Source organism: Myotis brandtii, unplaced genomic scaffold (genome assembly GCF_000412655.1).
Source record: "Myotis brandtii unplaced genomic scaffold, ASM41265v1 scaffold303, whole genome shotgun sequence".
In the NCBI taxonomy this organism is placed as follows: Eukaryota; Metazoa; Chordata; class Mammalia; order Chiroptera; family Vespertilionidae; genus Myotis; species Myotis brandtii.
In genome coordinates, this window is record NW_005361573.1 from 4591563 (window position 1) to 4610970 (window position 19408).

The following is a 19408-nucleotide window of genomic DNA, read 5'->3' on the forward strand; positions in this document are numbered from 1 at the left end:
TAACCAAGTACCTGCTGATTGCATAGCTCTGTGGGGAATATAATGAAACACTACACTCCAGTGTACCCCGGGAGAGACCTTCCTGTGAAGGGGGATGTGAATTAAACTTAGGCTCAGGGGGAGGATACTGTCTGAGTCACAGAGTGGCAGAGCTGAGATCTGAAAGCAAAGCCATCAAATTCTTCTGTGGCCTGTGGCATGCTGGTTTTCAGGGACAAAAGTCCCAAGTAAAAAGTATTATTAGCTGAAACCGGTTTGGCTCAGTGGATAGAGCGTCGGCCTGCAGACTGAAGGGTCCCGGGTTCGATTCCAGTCAAGGGCATGTGCCTGGGTTGCGGGCACGTCTCCAGTGGGAGGTGTGCAGGAGGCGGCTGATCGATGTTTCTCTCTCATCGATGTTTCTGATTCTCTCTCTCCCTTCCTCTCTGTAAAAAAATCAATAAAATATATTTTAAAAAAAGTAATATTATAAGACAGTGATATAAGGGATGACAAAAGACAGCCTCTTTAGATGACCCTTAAATGCTTGTGCCAGGGCAGTTCAAATCCTATTTCACCCTTTCTCATCAAACCTGATAGGCTTTAAGAGAAAGCATTGAAGCTTAAAAGAAAACAGACAAACAAAAAACCGTTTTGGTTCAGAGATAGTGGAAGAAAATGTGAAAAAGAAGGCACAGCTGACCCCAAGCCCCCACTCAAATGTGAAGGTTGTGCCGCACAAGGTCTTTCTTTCTGCCTAAGTCCTGGCCCTTGCTGTCCTACCACCTCCATATGTGCCCTGGGCCCCAGCCACACTGAACGTGACACAGTGAATTATCCACTTGTTCTGTGTGCTGTGTCTGCATCCTCCCCAGCAGGCCGGGCCTTCACATACTCTGTACACACCTGTCAGTGGCCAGCACACTGGGCTGCTTTGTTGGTTTACGTGTCCATGTTCCCCTCATGTCCCCCTTTAGACTGAATCCTTTATCTCTGTATCCTGAATGCCCGGCCAAGCGGGTCTTTAGTAAATCTTGGAAGGTAGGAGAAGGGTTGGTTGAACAGACAGGGAGATGAGATAGTACAGAGGAAAGGACCCATGCAGCCCCAAGGAAAAGGTGCTGGTCTTGAGCCTGCTCTGTCCTCCTGGACCCGGAAGGCCATTCATGCCCATGGTCCTAAATTTGCGGGCCAGGCCTCTCGGAGCTAGCTTTGACCTAAACTCCATTTAGACTCTAACATTTTGAGCCTCATTTCTGTGTCTTGCAAGTTCCGATCGGCTTACTGAGATCGCTTCCCACCGCAGCCTCCTGTGATTGTGATGCAGACATTCTCGGAATGCAGGTCCCGTCTCTGTTCCACGGGGGCCAGCAGCCGCCTAGTGACCAGGGCAGGCAGGCTCAGGCACACCACGGTTCTTGGCATGTACGAACAAGCGCATGCGCAACAGGACGAGACCTCTGCTGGGTCCCCTCTCAGATCATGCCAGTTGTTTATCACCCAAATTTGTAAGCTTCCGAACTGGGATTATCATTTCTCGATGCCTCTGTACACCCTGACCCAGGAATTCTTAAAGAGACAGAAGGCAGATGGTAAATGTCTGCAGTACACTTAGAGCCTGAAGATGGCTTCCCCAGGTTGAGTTCCCCAGTGGTTCCTGCAGGGATGGGCATCGCTTCCCTTCTCTCCCTCTCCCAGTTCCTGTGAAGTGGGCCAGGCCAGCTCCGGGAAGGTAATAGGAGTGAGGATGCTGGGTCAGTCCGCTGGTCCGTGTTAGCTTCCAGGCTCCACATTCCTGAGGGATCATGAAGCCTTGCAGACCTGCCTTCGTCCTGTACCACATGTGCCACCCTGGCCATCTCAAAGTTAGGAATGTTTTTCAAAGCGAGGTGTGAACTTGTTGGTCAGCTCTGCCCTGGACGGACTAGGTAGGTGCTGGGTGGTGTGAGGTCTCAGCAGACTTGTCCCCCACCTCCCAAGTTTATCTGACCTCTTCATGGTCCCCAAGGTCTGTAGTTAGGGGTCATGTATTCTGAAGGACAGGCCCTGAGGTTACTGCCCCTCCCATACTCGGTGCTGTGCTGGATTGCTTTTGCTAGTTTTGTCCCCTGTTTGAGAGCTGGATTTCTAAAACTCTTCGTCAAGGGAACATCTGGAGTGGAAGGTGGGGGACACAGGTTATTGGGCCCTATCCAGTCCAGATTCTAGTTAAACCCCCCGAGGGGATCTAGGAACCAGAGCTCTGCAAAGGTGCCTTATTTAGGAAAAAGAGGCAAGTTTAATGGAGCCCCCTGGTAAGGATTCTTGTAATTATCCCTGTATCTTCCTTTACTCCTGTTCTGGCTTTCAGAGCTTCAACTTGGCCTTGTTCTTCTTTGTGACCCCCTGTCACCCCCACCCCCACCCCCACCCCGCTCAACCTCTGGCCTTGAATGTAGTTGGTACTAGAGTTCTGTTGGTAGAATACATAAGTGGATGAGTGATTTGCATTGCACAATGAATTCGAGGGAAAACAAAAAGCAGGTATTTGATTTTGTAAAGCTATTAAAGGGGGGACATGTAAGAGTGAAAAGGGTGCTGATATCATGTTGGAAAGTCTGAATTTGGCACTGTATGATGGCCTGGCCTTGGGCAAATCCTCTAACCTCCCGGCTGATGTCCTCTCTAAATTGGAGTGAAGGTCAGAAGTGGTAATAGGTGTGAATGTGTTTTTAAAACTAGAAAGTGGATTCAAATCAGGAGTGAAGAATAGTCATGGTTGGGACCGGGGCACAGAACCAGCACAACAAGGCTGCTGTGTGGTCAGGTCCAAGGCCTTAGGCTCTACAGGGACCAGGAAGGAATTTGAGTGGGATGGCAGCTCAGGCGTGCTCTAGGCCTGCTTCCCTTTTATTCTGTCCGGTTCCTGCACCAACCAGGGCCCTCCATTCTGTGAGCCACTGTCCTAGTCCTGCTGGGCCCCAGAGGCTGTGGCCACATTTTGTGATTTCACAGGTGCTCCATGGACAGTCCCCAGGGAAGGCTTTAAGGTGAAGTTCCTGTGCTTTAGGGTAGGGAGGAGGTGAGGAGAGGAAGCTCCAGGGATGGGTGAGCAGCTGGCCTGGGAGTTGACCAAGACTAGTCATGCATGCCTGTACCCACTCAGCAAATACTTGAGTGCCTCCCAGGATGAGACTCTAGAACCTAGTCCACGTGATCAGTCTACTGAGAATTCGAATGAGAGTGATGCGAGCTGCCTAGAGTTGGGACGTGCAGGCCTGTCCCAGTGCCTGGCCTCCCTGCAGTCTCTGGGCTGACCTGTTACTGTCCCCTGACCATTCCCACCTGATATCTGCCTTAACCCCGATTGTCTCCGTATGTGTAGGAGCCCACACCATGCAGAGCTTTGTTGGGCCCAGGGAATGGAGAGGGCAGTGGACCAGAGTAAGTGGCATGTATGTGCATCTCCCTAGCAGCAACAGCCCTCCCGCCTTCGTGGGCTCTTCAAGTCACTGTGCTATCTAGGGCCACCTTAGCAGTCTCATAGGAGGCATGACACCTCACTTTTCAGGTGAGAAAAACAATTGACGCCATCAAGGTATTGACCCTGAGCCACATGACTAGTCAGTGGTGGAGCCAGGACTTGAAGGCAGAGCTTTACAGATTGGGGAAAATTGGAATATTGGGAAAAATTTAAAAACATGTACTCTTTGTCTGCTTTCACAATTAATACATGTAAAAATGTCAGTTTTATAAATGGGGAGGACTTATAAAGTGTAAGTCACTACCTCTAAACCCCCACGGGTAGGAGATAATCCCTGTTCACAGTTTGTTATGTTGTCCACATTTTTAAAGACATTCACTGTTATTTCACTCATATTGGAATCTAATGAACAAACTGAACTAACAAGCAAAATAGAGACAGACTCAGATAGAGAGCAGGCTGCCAGCTGTGGGGGGTGTGTGTGGAGGGATTGAAGAGAAAAAATAAAGACATTTACTAATATTTATATTCATTCTTGTTGTAGCAAGTGTAATATTATACACATATTTTACAATTTCTTTTATTTGTTTATCCTCACTGGAGGATATGTTTATTGTTTTGAGAGAGAGAAAGAGAGAAATATCAGTGTGAGAGAGAAGCATTGATCAGTTGCCTCCCGTACACATCCTGACCGGGGAATCACACCCACAACCTAGATATGTGCCCTGACCAGGAATTGAACTTGCAACCTTTTGGTTTACGGGACAGTGCTCCAGCCATCTGAGCCACCCAGCCAGGGCTTCAATTTGTATATATTTTGAAATAAAGACAAATATATTTTTAAAAAATAAAATAAATTTAAAAAGTGAATCCCCATTCATCATCAAGCTCCAGCAACCATCAATTTTCCTGTTCTTATGTAATCTTTTCTCTCCACTTTCACTTTTTCCCCTGGATTAAAGCAAATTTCAAACATCTTATCATTTCTTCATTAATACTTAAGTATGTTTCCAGAGATGAGAATTTTTCAGAAACATTACACAATACTAAGCAAAATTATCATACTAAACAAAATTTAACAATTCCTAATATCAACTAATATCCAGGTTAAGTCTAATTTTTGTCAGTCATCTCACAAATGTCTTTTTACAGGGGTTTGTTTGATTTGGTTCCCGTGAGCCCCTCACACTGCTGCTGGGTGGCATGTCTCAAGTGTCAGTCTCTATATACCTCCACACCCCTCCCATGCGATTTGCTTTCTGGAGAACTTGGGCTATTTGCCCTGTAAAAAGTCTGCATTCTGGATTTGCTGATCGCCTCCTTCTGGATTTAACACATGCATCGATGCCCCACATTTTCTGTAAATGGGTAATTCATTTAAAGATTCGATCAAACTCTGTTTCCTTTTTGAAGACAAGAATGCGTCATTGTTAGAGCTGTGTACTTCTTATTGCATCATTTAAGAAGACTGTCATTTAAGATTGGTCCATGAACCTGACTTTATGGTTATCTTTCTGCATATGTACACACAAAATCCTTCATGTTATTTATTTTTAAAATATATTTTTGTTGATTTCAGAAAGGAAGGGAGAGGAAGAGAGAGATAGAAACATCAGTGATGAGAGAGAATTATAGATTGGCTGCCTCCTGCATGCCCCCCTACTGGGGGTTGAGCCCACAAACCGGGCATGTGCCCTTAACCGGAATCGAACCCGGGACCCTTCAGTCCACAGGCCGAGGCTCTATCACTGAGGCAAACCAGCTAGGGCAAAAAAATCTCTCATTTTAAAAGTTTGTGTTTTTGTGTGTGTGGTTATTTTTTTTAAAGAAACACAGGTGTTGGGTGGTTGAGCTAGAATGACAAAGAAAGGCCATGATGTGGCCCCCACAAGCAGGCTTCATTCTGTGTGAGGAGGGGGAAGCACCGATCGTGGGGAAGGTCTTGGAGCCACGGCCAGCAAAGCACTGGGTTGCCGGCAGCCAGCGAGCTGCCCTTCTGGGACCTCACGTAAAATGATGAAACTGAGTGAAAAAGTGGCGGTGAGCCGGTTCCTCTCCGAGCTCAAGTCACTGAGCTGCTGTCGTGGGGCGGGATACTCGTGAGTCCAGAGTCCTGGGTGGTGGTGTGCGGAAGGCTGCTGGGTGGGAGGACTGGCTTCTCGGTCTTTGCCTTCTCACACTTTGGGAGCTGAAATCGGGGTGGCCTTCTGGTGCTCCAGTGGTGAGTCTCGGATTGGGGCGGGCTGTCTGCTTGCAGAGAGTGGGTAAGAGGACCCTTCGCAGCACAGTTTCGGGGCTGGAAAGGGTGCCTCCATTTACAGATGAGAAAACTGTGGCCCAGAGAGGAGAAGGGAGGTTCCCCAAACCACCCATCCCCTGGAACCAGCATCCAACCTCCGGTTCTCCGACTGTGCTGGCCAGCCAGCCTTTCCTCCTCGGAATTTCTGAGGTGGTGAGGGTGGCCGATGAGGTTCTTCACCATCTGCACCCAGAATGTCTGAGGATCCTTTGGTGTTGGCCTTATCGTCCTTCTTGTTCAATTCCTGGCAGAGTGTTTGATTAGGAAGAGGTGATGAACGTGGTCGCTTTCTCCCAGCATTTGGTGGCCAGCGTGGTCTGTGGTTTGAGTACAAACTGGGTGTCATGAGTCCCAGTCTCAGCTCCACACTAATCAGTTTGCTGAGAATTCTCAAGCCACAGTTTCCTAAAAAGATTGGACCAGGTTTGCCCAAAGCATGGTATGAGTGTGCCAAATGGTTTTCGGTGGTATGAGGAGAAAAGGTTTCCCTTCATTATACTTATATTTATTTATCCCTATGGTAAACAGTACTGGTTTTCTATTTTCTGCAGTGTCATAAGCCTCCGCTTTAAAGGTATTGAGTTGGTAGATTTAGATAAAATAAGGTGGGTGATATTCTAACCTGGCAGAAGGCGGACTGCAGAGATGGCAGTGTGGAAGGCATTGGACCACATGACCTTCCTGGTTCTTCCTCGCTTCCTCACCTCTCAGAGTTACAGGGTTTTCTTCATATTCTGGCATATGCCAGTCAGAATCCTCCTGGCCTGAGCAGACTGCCCTGCCAATATAGAGGCTCTCCAAAGTTAGGGGACAGCCTGCGAAAGTTCAGTTTGACTGAGCATGTCTTTGTCAGCTGGGCGTTATCCTGGGCGAATGTAGGGACAGGGAGGTCCAGTTCCTGTGGAGTCATCGGAAGCTGCTCTGTATTGTGCGGTTTGTGTGGTAAATTCTGGGCCGTGTTCATTGAAAGTTTCTGAGTCCTTGCTGTCTGGGTAGTGCCCCACGACTGTCATCCTCTGCAGCTCCTGGGAAGTCTACTTGGGGGTTCAGTCCTAATCTGAACATCTGGAACTGAGAGAAGATGGTGGGGGGTTGGCATGGAGGTGAGGGGGTGAGCTGCAGAAATGGCAGTCCAGGGCTTTCTGCTTTTCAGGATTTTCCTGGGGAGCGTCTTCACTCAAGAGTTTGCTGACAGCCAAGCCAAGGATGGCAAGCAAGGGGCCCTCAGCCTCTGCGTCCCCTGAGAACTCCAGTGCGGGGGGACCCAGCGGCAGCAGCAATGGTGCTGGCGAAAGCGGAGGGCAGGACAGCACCTTCGAATGCAACATCTGCCTGGACACAGCCAAGGATGCCGTCATCAGCCTGTGCGGCCACCTCTTCTGGTCAGTGCCCCCTCCCAGAGCACACACTGCTGGTTTGGGAAAGCTCATAGCCCTGCACAGAGCTGGGGAAGGTTCCCACACACTTCGGGTCCTGCCATACTCAGGTCCAAAGACAGGCAACCTGGGTTCTCATCCCAGCTCGGGGGTCAATCCAGTCCCCACCCTGGGCTCCGTATCCCCATCTCTAAACAGCTCACCATTTAGTGAACACTTACTGCTTGCTACTTGCTTGTTAGCCAAGAGGCAGGATAGTGCAATGGTGTTGAGCAAGGACTGTGGAGCCAGGCTGCCTGGCTATGAATCCCGACTCTTCCACTTTCCTACGGGATGACCTTGGGCAAGATACTTACACGCTGCCTCATTTTATAGGGTTGTGAACGTTAAATGATGTGAAATATGTCAAAGGCTTAGAAGAGCACATAGCACAGAGTAAATATTGTGTGTTAGCTGGGATCCTAATAATTGCTACCATATTTTACGTAGCTTATTAAAATGAAGTGGCAGAGTCAGTGTCCGTTCCAGCCTCGATGGTTACAGAAGCCCCTCTTGGCTCTAAGAATCTGGGTAAATGTTTAGATCTTAAGAATTAAGCCAGGGTATCATTGGAAAGAGCACAGACTCTAAAATGAAACAGGTGCTTCTCATTGGAGTGGTTTGTCTCTGAACAGATCTGCTGCCCTCTCTGTGCCTCGGTTTCCTTATCTGTAAAATGGAAATAATTGCACTTCCTCAAAGGTTAGTGTGACCATCTAGTGATATGAACAAATGCAAAGCTATTCAGCCACAGGCTGGCACACAGTAGTTGCTTTATAAATGGGAGTAATCATCATCACTGTTACACTCTTTCATTTTCCCCCCGAGGAGAAGTTACCTCCACCTCCCCCACAGCCTTTGTGGGAAGTTGCCAGTGGAGATCTGCCATGATTTAGGGTCTCAGGCCCAGTTTGGAGTGACAATGCAAGATTAATGTTGAAGACAGATGTCAGGTGTCCGTTATGTCCAGGGAGATAGTGTATCTGGAATGTGAGGCTAAACTGTGGTTCAGGAATTGGGAAAGGAATTATCCTCTGAGCCTAAATTTTACTCAGGTAAAGAAATGTGGTATTTGAGAAGCAGAAATCATATCCGTATTTTCCACTGTCCTGACACGGAGTAGGTGTGCAATTGACATTTGTTACTTGAATGAATGAATCAAGAGAGAAAGAAAAGTTAAAAATCTGGAATTAGAGGGACTTTTCCTTCAATTCTGTAAATGTCATTTTTTTTTTTTTTTCTTGCACCCAGGGCTGGATGATAGAGGGACAGTAAACTGGAAGTCAGGAACTTATTTTTTAGCCCTGGTGCTATAGGCAAGTCATTTAATATTTCTGAGCCTGGTTTCCTCATTTGGAAAATGAGAGATTGGGCAACAACCTATGGAGTGTAGCTCACTAAGCTGAAGGTAGCCCCACCCTTCTCGTTACTTAAAGATGTTTTTAACAGTAGACCTGAACTTGAAGCTACTTACTGCCAGCCGAGCTCTCAAGGCTGAGGACAGCCTGAAAATGTTGTTAAACTGAATCTAGATCCACACGTTCCTTTTGAGTCTGAGGAAGCTATGAATCCACTGAAATTGAGTCCAAAATATTACGTGTGTACATGTGTGAATGAGAGCATGAGAATGTTCCTATGAATTTTTCTACACAGAGGGACCTAGCTTTTTTTTTATCCTCACCCAAAGATATATATTTTAATTAATTTTAGAGATAGGGGAAGGGAAAGAGAGAGAGAGAGAGAAACATCAATGTGAGAGAGAAGCGGATCGGTTGCCTCCTGTATGCCCTGACCAGGTTTTGAACTTGCAACCTGGGTGTGCGCCCTAACCAGGAATCAAACCCGCAGTCATTTGGTATATGGGATGATGCTCCAACCCACTGAGCCACACTGCTCAGGCCTGGGTTCCTTAGCTTTTATTGGATTCTTTTAGAGGCCGAAACCCCTCAGAGTTTTACTTGTAGAGAAGTTAGGTCTGGGATGGTCTGACTGTGGGCGTCTTCGCAAGTAGTAGGATCCCAGGGGTGGAGGTGGGCGTCTTGACTCCATGGCTTCATTTTTCCGTGTTTGTAGCCCAGGCTCTTCTAATTTCTGGCTCCAGTGATTCCCCTGCTCAGTGGGCTGGCAGTGCTCCACACTTCTACCCAGTTTGCCCATTTTTCTGCTCCTGCCCCGATGTTTCTGCTAATGAGAACATTTTATTTTCCTTTCCCCTCTCTCTTTTCTCCTTGATGGCTGGTTGCCCTGGGGACTCTGACAGTTGGCCGTGTTTACATCAGGTAAGGTGCATTTCATTTCACTTTGTCTTTCATCACCTGTGGTTGCACAAGACACTCCTGGTCTCAGGAGACTGCTGTCAGAAACTGCAATCTCCCCTGCTTGTGGGCTCATTGGCTTGCTTTCCCTCAGCCCCCATTATCCACCTGCCCGCTGACAGGCACTTGAGGAAACGGGTCAGTGTGGTACCCGGGATGGTCCTGACCGCTGCCAGTGGCTTTTGTGGCCTTCGCAGGCCACTGCCTCTCGGGGTCTCAGTTCCTCAACTGAAAACTGGGTTGGATTTGATAATATGTTAATGTTTTATTTTTGAGATTGTGCCTCTAGAAAGTGGCTCCTATCATATCAACCTTCCCCCTACTCTTAAAGGTCTTGAAAATGTTAGGAAGGGGAAAACATTTTGGTCTCAACAGAGAGCTGTTGTGACAGGAAGAACGTCTATTTTCCCAGCTTTAGATTATTATGAAAACCAGGTAGTAAGTATTCACCAAGACCCAGGCCTGGCATTCACAACGGCCTATGAGTAAGCACTGCAAGCTGGCTGCCTCCACGGTGGTTGTCAGTGGAGCCCCACACTAGTAGGGGGCTTAGGAACGTGGCGGGAGAACAGAAGTTCTAGAAGTTAGAGCCTCAGCATCTGGATGGGAGAAGGTAGGGGAAACTTACCTGCTAAGTTCAGGTTGTGCATTCTGATCCCAGTGGAACCTGGTGAAACGTGTCTGCTATAAATTTATAAAGAGCACAGTATACATAAGTTTTGGGGCTTTTGACAGTAAGATAAAGGAAATAAGATATAAGACCATTAAACACTGCCTTTTCCTTGGCTCTGAAGTCCTAGATTCACATTTATAGAACGCGTTTTTCTCTCCTGCTTGCAGTGGTTGGAGACCAGACCTAACAGACAGGTGTGTCCAGTTTGCAAAGCTGGGATCAGCCGAGACAAGGTCATCCCCCTCTACGGCCGGGGCAGCACTGGGCAGCAGGACCCCAGGTGAGGCCTTGGAGCACCTCTCACACCCAATCTTCCCCTTTGGACATGAATTCACTTCCATTCAGCACCGACTCACCCCTCGCTTTACTTAGTGCTCGCAGACCCTCAGTTCTGAGACAGTTGGAGTCCAGATGGAAGTTAGCCAGGAGGGGAAGGGAGCCAGGTTGCCACCTGCTGAGCTATAGTACCGATATCCACTGAGCGTCTGCCAGGGGCAGGCGATGTACTCGGTGCACAAGACATCACAGTTGCAAGTGTGCGAAGTGCTGTGAAGGAGCAGCCTGGGAAGCAAGGTCCCAGCAGGAGTCTGCAAGGAGGTGGCTTGCTGTAGCAGTGCCGTGTAAAATACGGGGGGAGGAAGGGACGGGGGTCTGGGAGGCTTGTGGAGTTGAAATTTCTGGAAATGAAGGTGTGGGTGGGTCTGGCATTCTCCAGACACAAGTACTGAGAGCCCTTTGTGATGTGGCGCGTACACACACACACACACACACACCCCTAAACTCCCCAGCACACCCAGTGGCCAGACACATTGGACTTCTCTTAAAGGGTCTACCCTTTCACGTTCATGAGCCTTTGTATTTGTTGTCCCTTTGCCTCTTCTGCCTGCCCCAGTTCCACCCCTCCTCCTCCTCAAACTTCTGCCCATCTGGAATGAGCAGCCCTAAAGCTACTTCCTCCTTGAAATGGCACTTATTCCCCACATTAGCTGCTCTCACCCATGCTCCCACCCATTTGGTTCATAACTCTATAAAGAAGTCCCTCCCACACTGTATTGTGATTGGTGGTAACCCCCTTTAAACCATGAACACCTCAAGAGTAGGGTCTGTCTTCAGCCTTAGTATTGGTAACAACCCACCTTGTGCTTGATGGGTAGCAAGTCCTCAGTCCGGTATTTGTGGGACGCGTGATGGAAGAGGCTGGGGCCCAGAGGCAAGATAGAGTAGAGGACATGCCCAAGAGGAGTGGGGGGTGAAGCTGGAGTTAATGGGCGGCTCAGAGAGACCCTGAGTCTCAGCCCTCTCTGCCGACAGGCCACTCTCTGTTTCAGTTTGGATTTGGGATTTTTAAATTTTATTTCATGACCCCTATATCACACTGGTCCAGGGATAGGTGTCTGGCTGGCATTCTGGGTCATGCTGTCTGTGAGAGGAGCCAGCTCAGTGCAGTCTGATGAGCATCTTATAAACAAGCTGATTTTCTCCTTGGTTCTCCATAGGTAGAGAACAGTTGCAGGTAGAACAAAGAGTTATTTAGTGTTTGGTTTATTTTGGCATAGGTACTTGTGCTGGGCAGGAAGCGGGCGGGGCCCTGGTGAAGAACTCCCACTTCACTTGGGAGCAGCTCAAAGCATTATGTAATAAACCTATCTACACCGTTTCTGTTTCAGAGAGAAGACCCCGCCCCGTCCTCAAGGCCAGAGGCCAGAGCCAGAAAACAGAGGGGTGAGGAAAATGCTAGGGGAAGCTTCTAGAAATAAGTGCATGGCTTCAGAAGTTTCTCTGTTGGCCCTATACTTTTTCCTCCTTGATTAAAAGTAAAGGAAATTTTGTAGAATACAAAAGGATAAGGGAGAAAAAATCGTTTATAATCCCACCATCCAGAGATAACCACTGGAAACATTTTGGTCTATTTTCTTTTTTATTTTTCTATAATTATATATATATATTTCTATTTGGCTCCTATTTTATAACCCTCTTTCTTTTAAAATTTCATTCATTTTATACTAAGTGCCTTCTATGTGCTGGGCATCATTCTAGGCATTGGTGATGTATCAGTGAACATAGCAAAGATCTTGCCCTTACGGAATTCACAGTCTCAGAGAGGGGTAGATTTTCATTGATATATCTTGAGATTTTACATGTCAGTAATATTTTATGTAGCTGTTTAATGCTCCAATGTATGGACTTCACATAATTCATTTATTTCATTTTTGGACATTTAGCTGTTTCCTTTTTTAACCTAAAAATATTCTGATGAACTTAGAGATAGATTTTTGAGTAGGTTCATGATTATTTTACTGGGATAAATTCTTAGAAGTAGAATTACTGGCTCAAAAATTTTGTGCACTTAAATCAGGCATTAGCAAAATATTTATTCATACTTCCAGAATCACCCAAGTATATTTTTATTTCCACATCTTTTAAAAAAATATATATTTTTATTGATTTTAGAGAGGAAGGGAGACAGAGAGAGAGATAGAAACATCAATGATGAGAGAGAACCATTGATCCGCTGCCTCCTGCGCGCCCCCTACTGGGGATCGAACCTGCAACCCGGGCATGTGCCCTGACCGGAATCGAACCCGGGACCGTTCAGTCCACAGGCCGACACTCTATCCACTGAGCCAAACTGGCTAGGGCATTTCCACATCTTTTTTTTATCTGTATGGTGTGTGTGTGTGTGTGTGTGTGTGTGTGTGTTATGTAGTCGTCACCAGTCTGTTGCTTAAATTTTAATTTTGGCAATATATTCCGTGATGCTCTGTCCTGTCCTCTTTATTGTATTTATTTTGTTGAATATGGATGCATTATAATTTAGGTTTTCACATTGAAGAACCTATTAGGTTCTTCTAGGTTTTGCTGTTATAAATAATGCTATAGTGACCAACTTGGCACATTTCCCTCCCCCCTGCCCCCCTATTTGAATTATGGCATTTCCTTAGGATTCCCAGGAGTGTGATTATTGAGTCAGGGATCTTGAAATTGAGGGTCTCTTCTCCAGATTACCCTCAATAGTAACAGCAACAAACACTTGTTGAATGGTTATTATATGCATGTGTAGCTTATACTGACGTTCCCTTATTGGGCATAAGGGTTATCGCCAACTTTGCTGTTACAAAACATGTAGAAATTTTTACTGGCTAGCATGGGACTCTGGGAAAGAACCGGGAGCTCTAAGAACCTGCCTTGCTTTAGCAGAGAGTTTTGACGTTCCCTTATTATTGGGCATAAGGGTTATCACCAACTTTGCTGCTACAAAACATGTAGAAACTTTTACTGGCTAGCGTGGGACTCTGGGAAAGAACTGGGAGCTCTAAGAACCTGCCTTGCTTTAGCAGAGAGTTTTACTTTGGGTAGAGCCCGATCTTTCTGGCATTCAGATTTCCTTAGCTGGGATTCCTTGTAGGCTAGATGGGCCACCAGATTCCTCTGCCTCGGGATCTAGATGGGAGGAAAAGATGTTCCGCCCTTGGAAACAGGCGGCAGAGGATAGGGAGGAGAGGTGGATGCCACATGTAAGGTGACGTGTTTAACAGGTACGAGAGAGACCTGCTTGTTCCACTTCTGAATTGCATTTCTTCTGCACAGGGATTTCAAGGATTTGGATTTGGAGATGGTGGCTTCCAGATGTCTTTTGGAATTGGGGCGTTTCCCTTTGGGATATTTGCCACAGCATTTAACATAAATGATGGGCGGCCTCCTCCAGGTAAGACCCTGTTCCCTTGGGAATCCTGCTTGAAGGCTCTCTGGAATCCAGCAGTATGTAGGTGATAGATAATTGTTACTATAATCAGCCTTCAAAATGTGCTAAACTCTTTCCAGGTTACTGGTAGTCGTGCTAACGATAATACATACTTAGCAAGTATCAGGCATGTTCAAAGTGCTTTCTGTTACAAATTCAGGATCCCCATGAGAACCCTTGAGACAGATGTGCAATTAGCTCCATTTTGCAAATCAGAAAATACTTAGTAATGTTTCTCAAGATGTATCCCGTGCCCATAAAATGAAAAGGTATAAACCATACCCAGTTGAAGAAAAGCCTAGTTCTGCACATGTACCCCATCCTCACTTGGACCTTTGGGGGCTGGAAAGGGCAGTGTGTGACCCCAGGGCCTCTCTCTTCTCTGGCATCTCTGTCCAGTTTCCCCCGGGACACACATGGGGCTGGTCCCAAGCCCCAACCCTTTGGGAACTATGCCTATGTCTGCCACCTGCTGCTGCTTTTCTGCATCCAGTCATCTTGAGAATGCCAGCTGCAGTCTGTATAGAGCAGGGTGACGAGGTGGGTGCTCTGTACTCTGTCACAATATGACACCCAGGCCAGGATCCTTACCATGGAACCTGCAGAACCGCCAAGGTCAGCTGAGCTCTGCTTCAGTCCTAGGAGCCTTATGTGTGCTGGGCACAGTAGGGACCAGTGCGTACTTCCTGGCCAGGAGCTTATGCTCTAGGGACAGTAACCTACTCCTGGGCCATCCCAGGTGTCCCCTGGCCTCACCCTGGTGCCTAGCAGGCAATCACTGAGTCTTTGTTGACTGCCTGCCTGCATGAATCCATCAGAGCACCTCATTGGAGAAGAGTACAGCACCAAGAGGTCATGAGGAAGGAGGCCCCAAAGGGCAGGGCCCCGTGAAGGCAGCAGGAACCTGCCTGGTAGCTCGCTTCCTTCTAACCTGGTCCAAGGTTCACCTCACGTTCCCCAGGAAAACAGGCTGCCCTCTGGATCCTCCTGCCACAAGCAGACAGTTTTCTCCTGTCATGATGCCGCTTGCTCATTGGGGTGGAGGTGCTCTTAACTCTCTTTCTCTAAGAGTCAGGACAGGGGAGCTATACATAGCAGCTTTCTCAAAGCCCAAGTTCTCAGCCCACTTCTTCCCCTAGTTTGCTGGGCGGTGAGGGAAACAGGGAAACCGGTCATTTTGCCTGTCTGGGCCCTAGCGCTCTCCTCTGGAAAAGGAAGGCACTCCACGCCGGGCTCTCTGAGACCCTCCGGGTGGTTCAGCAGCAGAATCTAGAGACTCCATGACTCGGAGGCGGTGCTTCGGTTTCTTTTTTTAATTGAATTTACTGGGGTGACATGGTTAATAAAATTATATAGGTTTCAGCTCTCCAATTCTATAATACATCATCTGCATATTGTATTGTGTGTTCACCACCAACTTTGATTTCTTCCTACAGAAAATGGGAATAGTTAGTACTCACCAAGCAATAATGTGTGTGCAAACACTGTGCACACAGAAGGTGCTTAACAAACGTAGCTTTCCTTTCATTATTCCCTCTAAGAGTTTCCCCACTTACTTGCACCTATAGGCCAAACCCTCTGCGGATACATTGGAGATCTTGTCCTCATTGTTATATTATTCCACATATTTTCACAATTCCAGTTTTGTTTTGCCTGATGTTATTTGGGGTTTGGAAATCTTTTTAGTGTGCAGGATTCTGTAAAGAGATGAAGGTTGATGCTTCTCGACTTCAGTCCCAAGTGGGCGTGTGCACAGCTGCAGTGCGCTAACACCTCTCTTCTCCCTCCTGTCTCCAGCTGTCCCCGGAACGCCCCAGTACGTGGATGAGCAGTTCCTGTCACGCCTCTTCCTGTTTGTGGCCCTGGTGATCATGTTCTGGCTCCTAATTGCCTAATGCTGGGCTCCCGGCCTACATCCATGGCAGGGCCTCTGGACTGGTGCCACACCACCCCCACTCTTGATGTTTGGCTTCCTGGATAAACCCAAGCCCTGGAATCAGTGGGGTCCGTAACACATCAAGGAATCTTGCTTCTCCATCAGAGCTTTAGGACTCAAGGCTGTTGTCGAGAACCCTGGACTGTGGCCGCTGCCATAAACCCTCAGGCCTTGGCACTGCCTGTCCTGGGTTACAACATGAAATCCTATTCCAGCCAGCTCAGTAGCTCCTGACTCTGCACCGGGAAGAGGCAGAAGAGAGAAACTGTCGGTGCAACTTCACCTGCGTTTAATGTTATAAGAACAAAGGGATGAACCAAATGTTGATTGTGGAAACTTCCTCTCATCTCATTAAATACCCTTGGTAAGTGGCCTCTGAGGTCAGTGGGGGTCCTCATACAGAGAGGTTCCCCTGCCAGATCTCAGTGCTGCTCTGCCCTATTCCCTCCTTCCTCTCCCTCCTCGGCAGAGGTGCCAGAAATTGCTGTCCTATAAAGATCCTAATTGCAGCAGCTGAAGCTGGAGGCGCATCATGAACTCACCAGAGACCCAAAGATCTTTTATTGGCTCTGGCCATCCTCAGCGTCTTTGGCCCGAGAGCGGCTTGAATGACCTTGTTTTTTGGCATAGATCATCCTGGGAGACGTGTCTCCACTCACAGATTTCTCATCACCTTTCCCCCCAAAACCACACACGTGTTCCTCTCTGCCAGAGGGCACAGCCTCCACTGCTGCTGTGCATGAGGAAAGACCTGCAGTTGCGGCTGCAGAGGGGTTCAGAGCTCCGACGCAGGAACAGCCGCACAGCAGCCCTGTCCCCAAGGCCGCAGAAGCTCCGCGTGCATCTCCTCGCAGACCCGCCCAAAGGAAACGGGGGTTTGTCAAGTCAGCCCCGCTGCATGTTGAAGACCATCCGCCAAATTGTCCTTAATGAAGAGGCGGCAAAGGGGGAAGCCCCTGATTTGATACGGATTGTGGACACCTCCTTGGACATGTGCTAAAACCCGGGAAGCCTGTTCCTCCAGAGCAGGCAACCCGGTGCTTTGTTCCAGTCGGGCAGGGGGCCTGGGGGCCTCACACGGTGACACATGGGGTGGCCTTTCTGTGGGAATCATGCTGCCCAAGCCCTTGATTTGTGTTTCAACTTCACAAGCTGCTTTGTCCGAATCTGATGGAGGGAGTGTGGTCCAGGCGAGAAGACGGTTCACTTGGTGGAATAGTCTGTCAGGCCTCTTCCTAGAAATCCAGTCTATTCCAGAGATCCCAAGGCTGGGAGGAGATGGCCTTCCTCGGAGGGCCTCTGTCTCATCACTGGGCCACAGTGCTCCTGGCCTACCTCCAGCAATAGCCAACAAAGGGTAGAAAGCCCCACCTAATGGTTTGTTTTTCTTTCCCAGATATGGCTCTGCATAGCATATGGAAACCAGGACCTTATCCAAGATGGGAAGCCCTGCTTCCCTCTCCATAGCCCCCATCCCTTTCTCCTTGTAACCTGTCAATGCCAGAGTTCAGTGTTAAAAGACAAAATATAAGTATTGAATAAGTGGTTCATTTGCTGAATCCATTTGATAAGAATAAGCCACCAGCTTTACAGTGTGCCTCATGGATTTTAAATACCTTGGGGGCACCCGCTCAATCGTGCTCTTTTTATCACCTAGAAATCCCCAAAGTGGAAGGTGCCCCTGGAGTATCTCAGCTGGAGAAGGCCGGTGGGATCCCTCAGTGCAGTGCCTCCACCTAGTGGTGGGGGAGAGCACGTCAATCTATTGGGCCCAACAGAAAATGGGTTTCCAGAAGAAAGGTTAAAGAAGGGATGTGGGTAGGAAGATGAATCACTTGGACTCTTTAATGAAATGGAGCGAGTCAGGAAAGCTCTACCAGCAAAGGTATAATCACTTGGACTCTTAAAGGAAGTGAGCCCAGATGAGCTCTATCAGCAAAGGTATCCCAGGAGCCTGTTAGCAAAGCCAGGCTGGCCACCTGCCCTTTGATTTTTCATCTTATAGGTCCCCACTCATGCTCTGCCAGGGGCTGGGGCGGGAGAGCTGATTTGGGACTGCTGGCCCAGCCCTGATAGGTAGCCCCCCTCCCACGACCCCTCTGCAGGCTCACAGACCCCTCCCACCCCACCCCCCACCAAGACAGTTTTCCCTTCTTTTGTGTGTGTTTTCTATGTTCTTAGTCTCTACTCCTACTCCTGCCGCCTTTGCGGATCAGGACCAGCTCCCAACCACAGACAGAAAATGATACCATGTACAGCGGCACACCTTGACCAGTTGCTAATTTTCACTGTTGTGAAAGTGATTTGATTTAGAATTAAATGGTTTTACATTACTGCGAGCTGTGGGCTTCTTATCCGTGTCACGGGGTCAGGGGGACGGGTTAGGGAGGAGTCACACTGGCCTGGCCCCTGGAAAGCACCTGTGTGTCCTTGGGAATGTCACCCTGAAGACAAAGTCTTCAAACAGCCATCGAGGAGTAGGCTGGAGGCCTGGCCTCATCCATAGCCCTGCCCAAGGGGTGACCGGTCTGACAGGCAGCACTGGCCCCGACAACTATGTGGAATTCCTAAGCTCGCAGGCTGCCACACGGAGCTTAGCTGTGGCCCATCAGAGCCGGAGGACAGACGTTACTGTCAGCAGCTTTCTGCAAGCTCTGTGACAGGGCAGGCGGCCTGCCCAGCAGGGTGTGCTGCTCCACGGAATTCCTCGGCAGCAGAATGGGAGATGGAAGACGGTGAGGTCACACACCCGGCCCAGCCTCAGGCTTCCCAGCACACCAGAGCTACAGGTCATCCCTCGGAATGGAGCTCTTTTCTCTCTTACACTGTGACCTAATAGTTATCAAGTTGATGAGTAGCGTGGCTCAGTGCTTCTCAAGGCCCCTCAGCCAGCTAGCAGCTGCCAGAAGCCAGTCTGCTGTCCTAACTCCTGGTCCAGTGCTCTCTCCTCCATAAGGAGGAGCCTGCAGGACAAGTCCAGTAGACAGGTGTGTTTTCTTTGGCCTACATGGCATTTTTAGAACTTTAATGTTCCCAACATTTTAAAAAGTGGAAAATTTCACCTAAACATCTGGATTTTTGGTTTGTCTTGAAAAACTGGGAAGATCGGATGTGCTGAGTTCATTTATATCCTTCCTTGGTCTGGCTAAGGATCTGACCCTGGAGTGGTGGTTGCACCCACCCCCGTTATCGACTGAGTGTCTGTTTATCCTTAGTGGCACAGAAAAGTGGCTTCTCTGAGCTGGAAGCTTCTAAAGAAAGTCCACGCTTAAGCCCCCTCCCCCAAAGCTAGTTAATGGAGACCTATTTTCTCCATATTCCTATTCTTGATTCCAGGAGTGTTTGAGAGTCAGGAGACCTGGGCTCCCAACCCAGCTCAGCTCCTCATGAGCTGTGCCATTTCGAGGTAGTGGAGCGTATCCTCTGGGCCTCAGTAGTCCCCATCTGTAAAATGGGCTGAGTCCTCTATGTTGATGCCTCCCGCCCGCGCGCTGCATCATCTTTACCAGCTCCGGCCCCCACCGAGGGAGCCGCTCACACTAGGGGGCGCTAGGGCCGCCTCCAAGCCAGGGGGCGGGGCCTGTGT

At 48.5% G+C, this 19408-nt stretch overlaps 1 protein-coding gene across 3 annotated transcripts in view; it reads left to right on the forward strand.

Moving 5' to 3' along the window:
- Positions 1 to 18155, forward strand: part of RNF185 (ring finger protein 185) — a 32648-nt gene extending 14493 nt beyond the window's left edge. For 2 of the 3 annotated variants that reach the window (XM_005869771.2, XM_005869770.2), the window contains exons 2-7: positions 6895 to 7123; positions 9417 to 9435; positions 10312 to 10424; positions 11812 to 11866; positions 13733 to 13850; positions 15684 to 18155. In XM_005869771.2, the coding sequence (XP_005869833.1) occupies positions 6948 to 7123; positions 9417 to 9435; positions 10312 to 10424; positions 11812 to 11866; positions 13733 to 13850; positions 15684 to 15781 (579 nt within the window). In that variant the 5' untranslated portion in view covers positions 6895 to 6947 and the 3' untranslated portion in view covers positions 15782 to 18155. The remainder of the gene's footprint in view (positions 1 to 6894; positions 7124 to 9416; positions 9436 to 10311; positions 10425 to 11811; positions 11867 to 13732; positions 13851 to 15683) is intronic. The other variant, XR_001362775.1, reaches the window with a different exon arrangement.
- The last annotated feature ends 1253 nt before the right edge of the window (positions 18156 to 19408 follow it).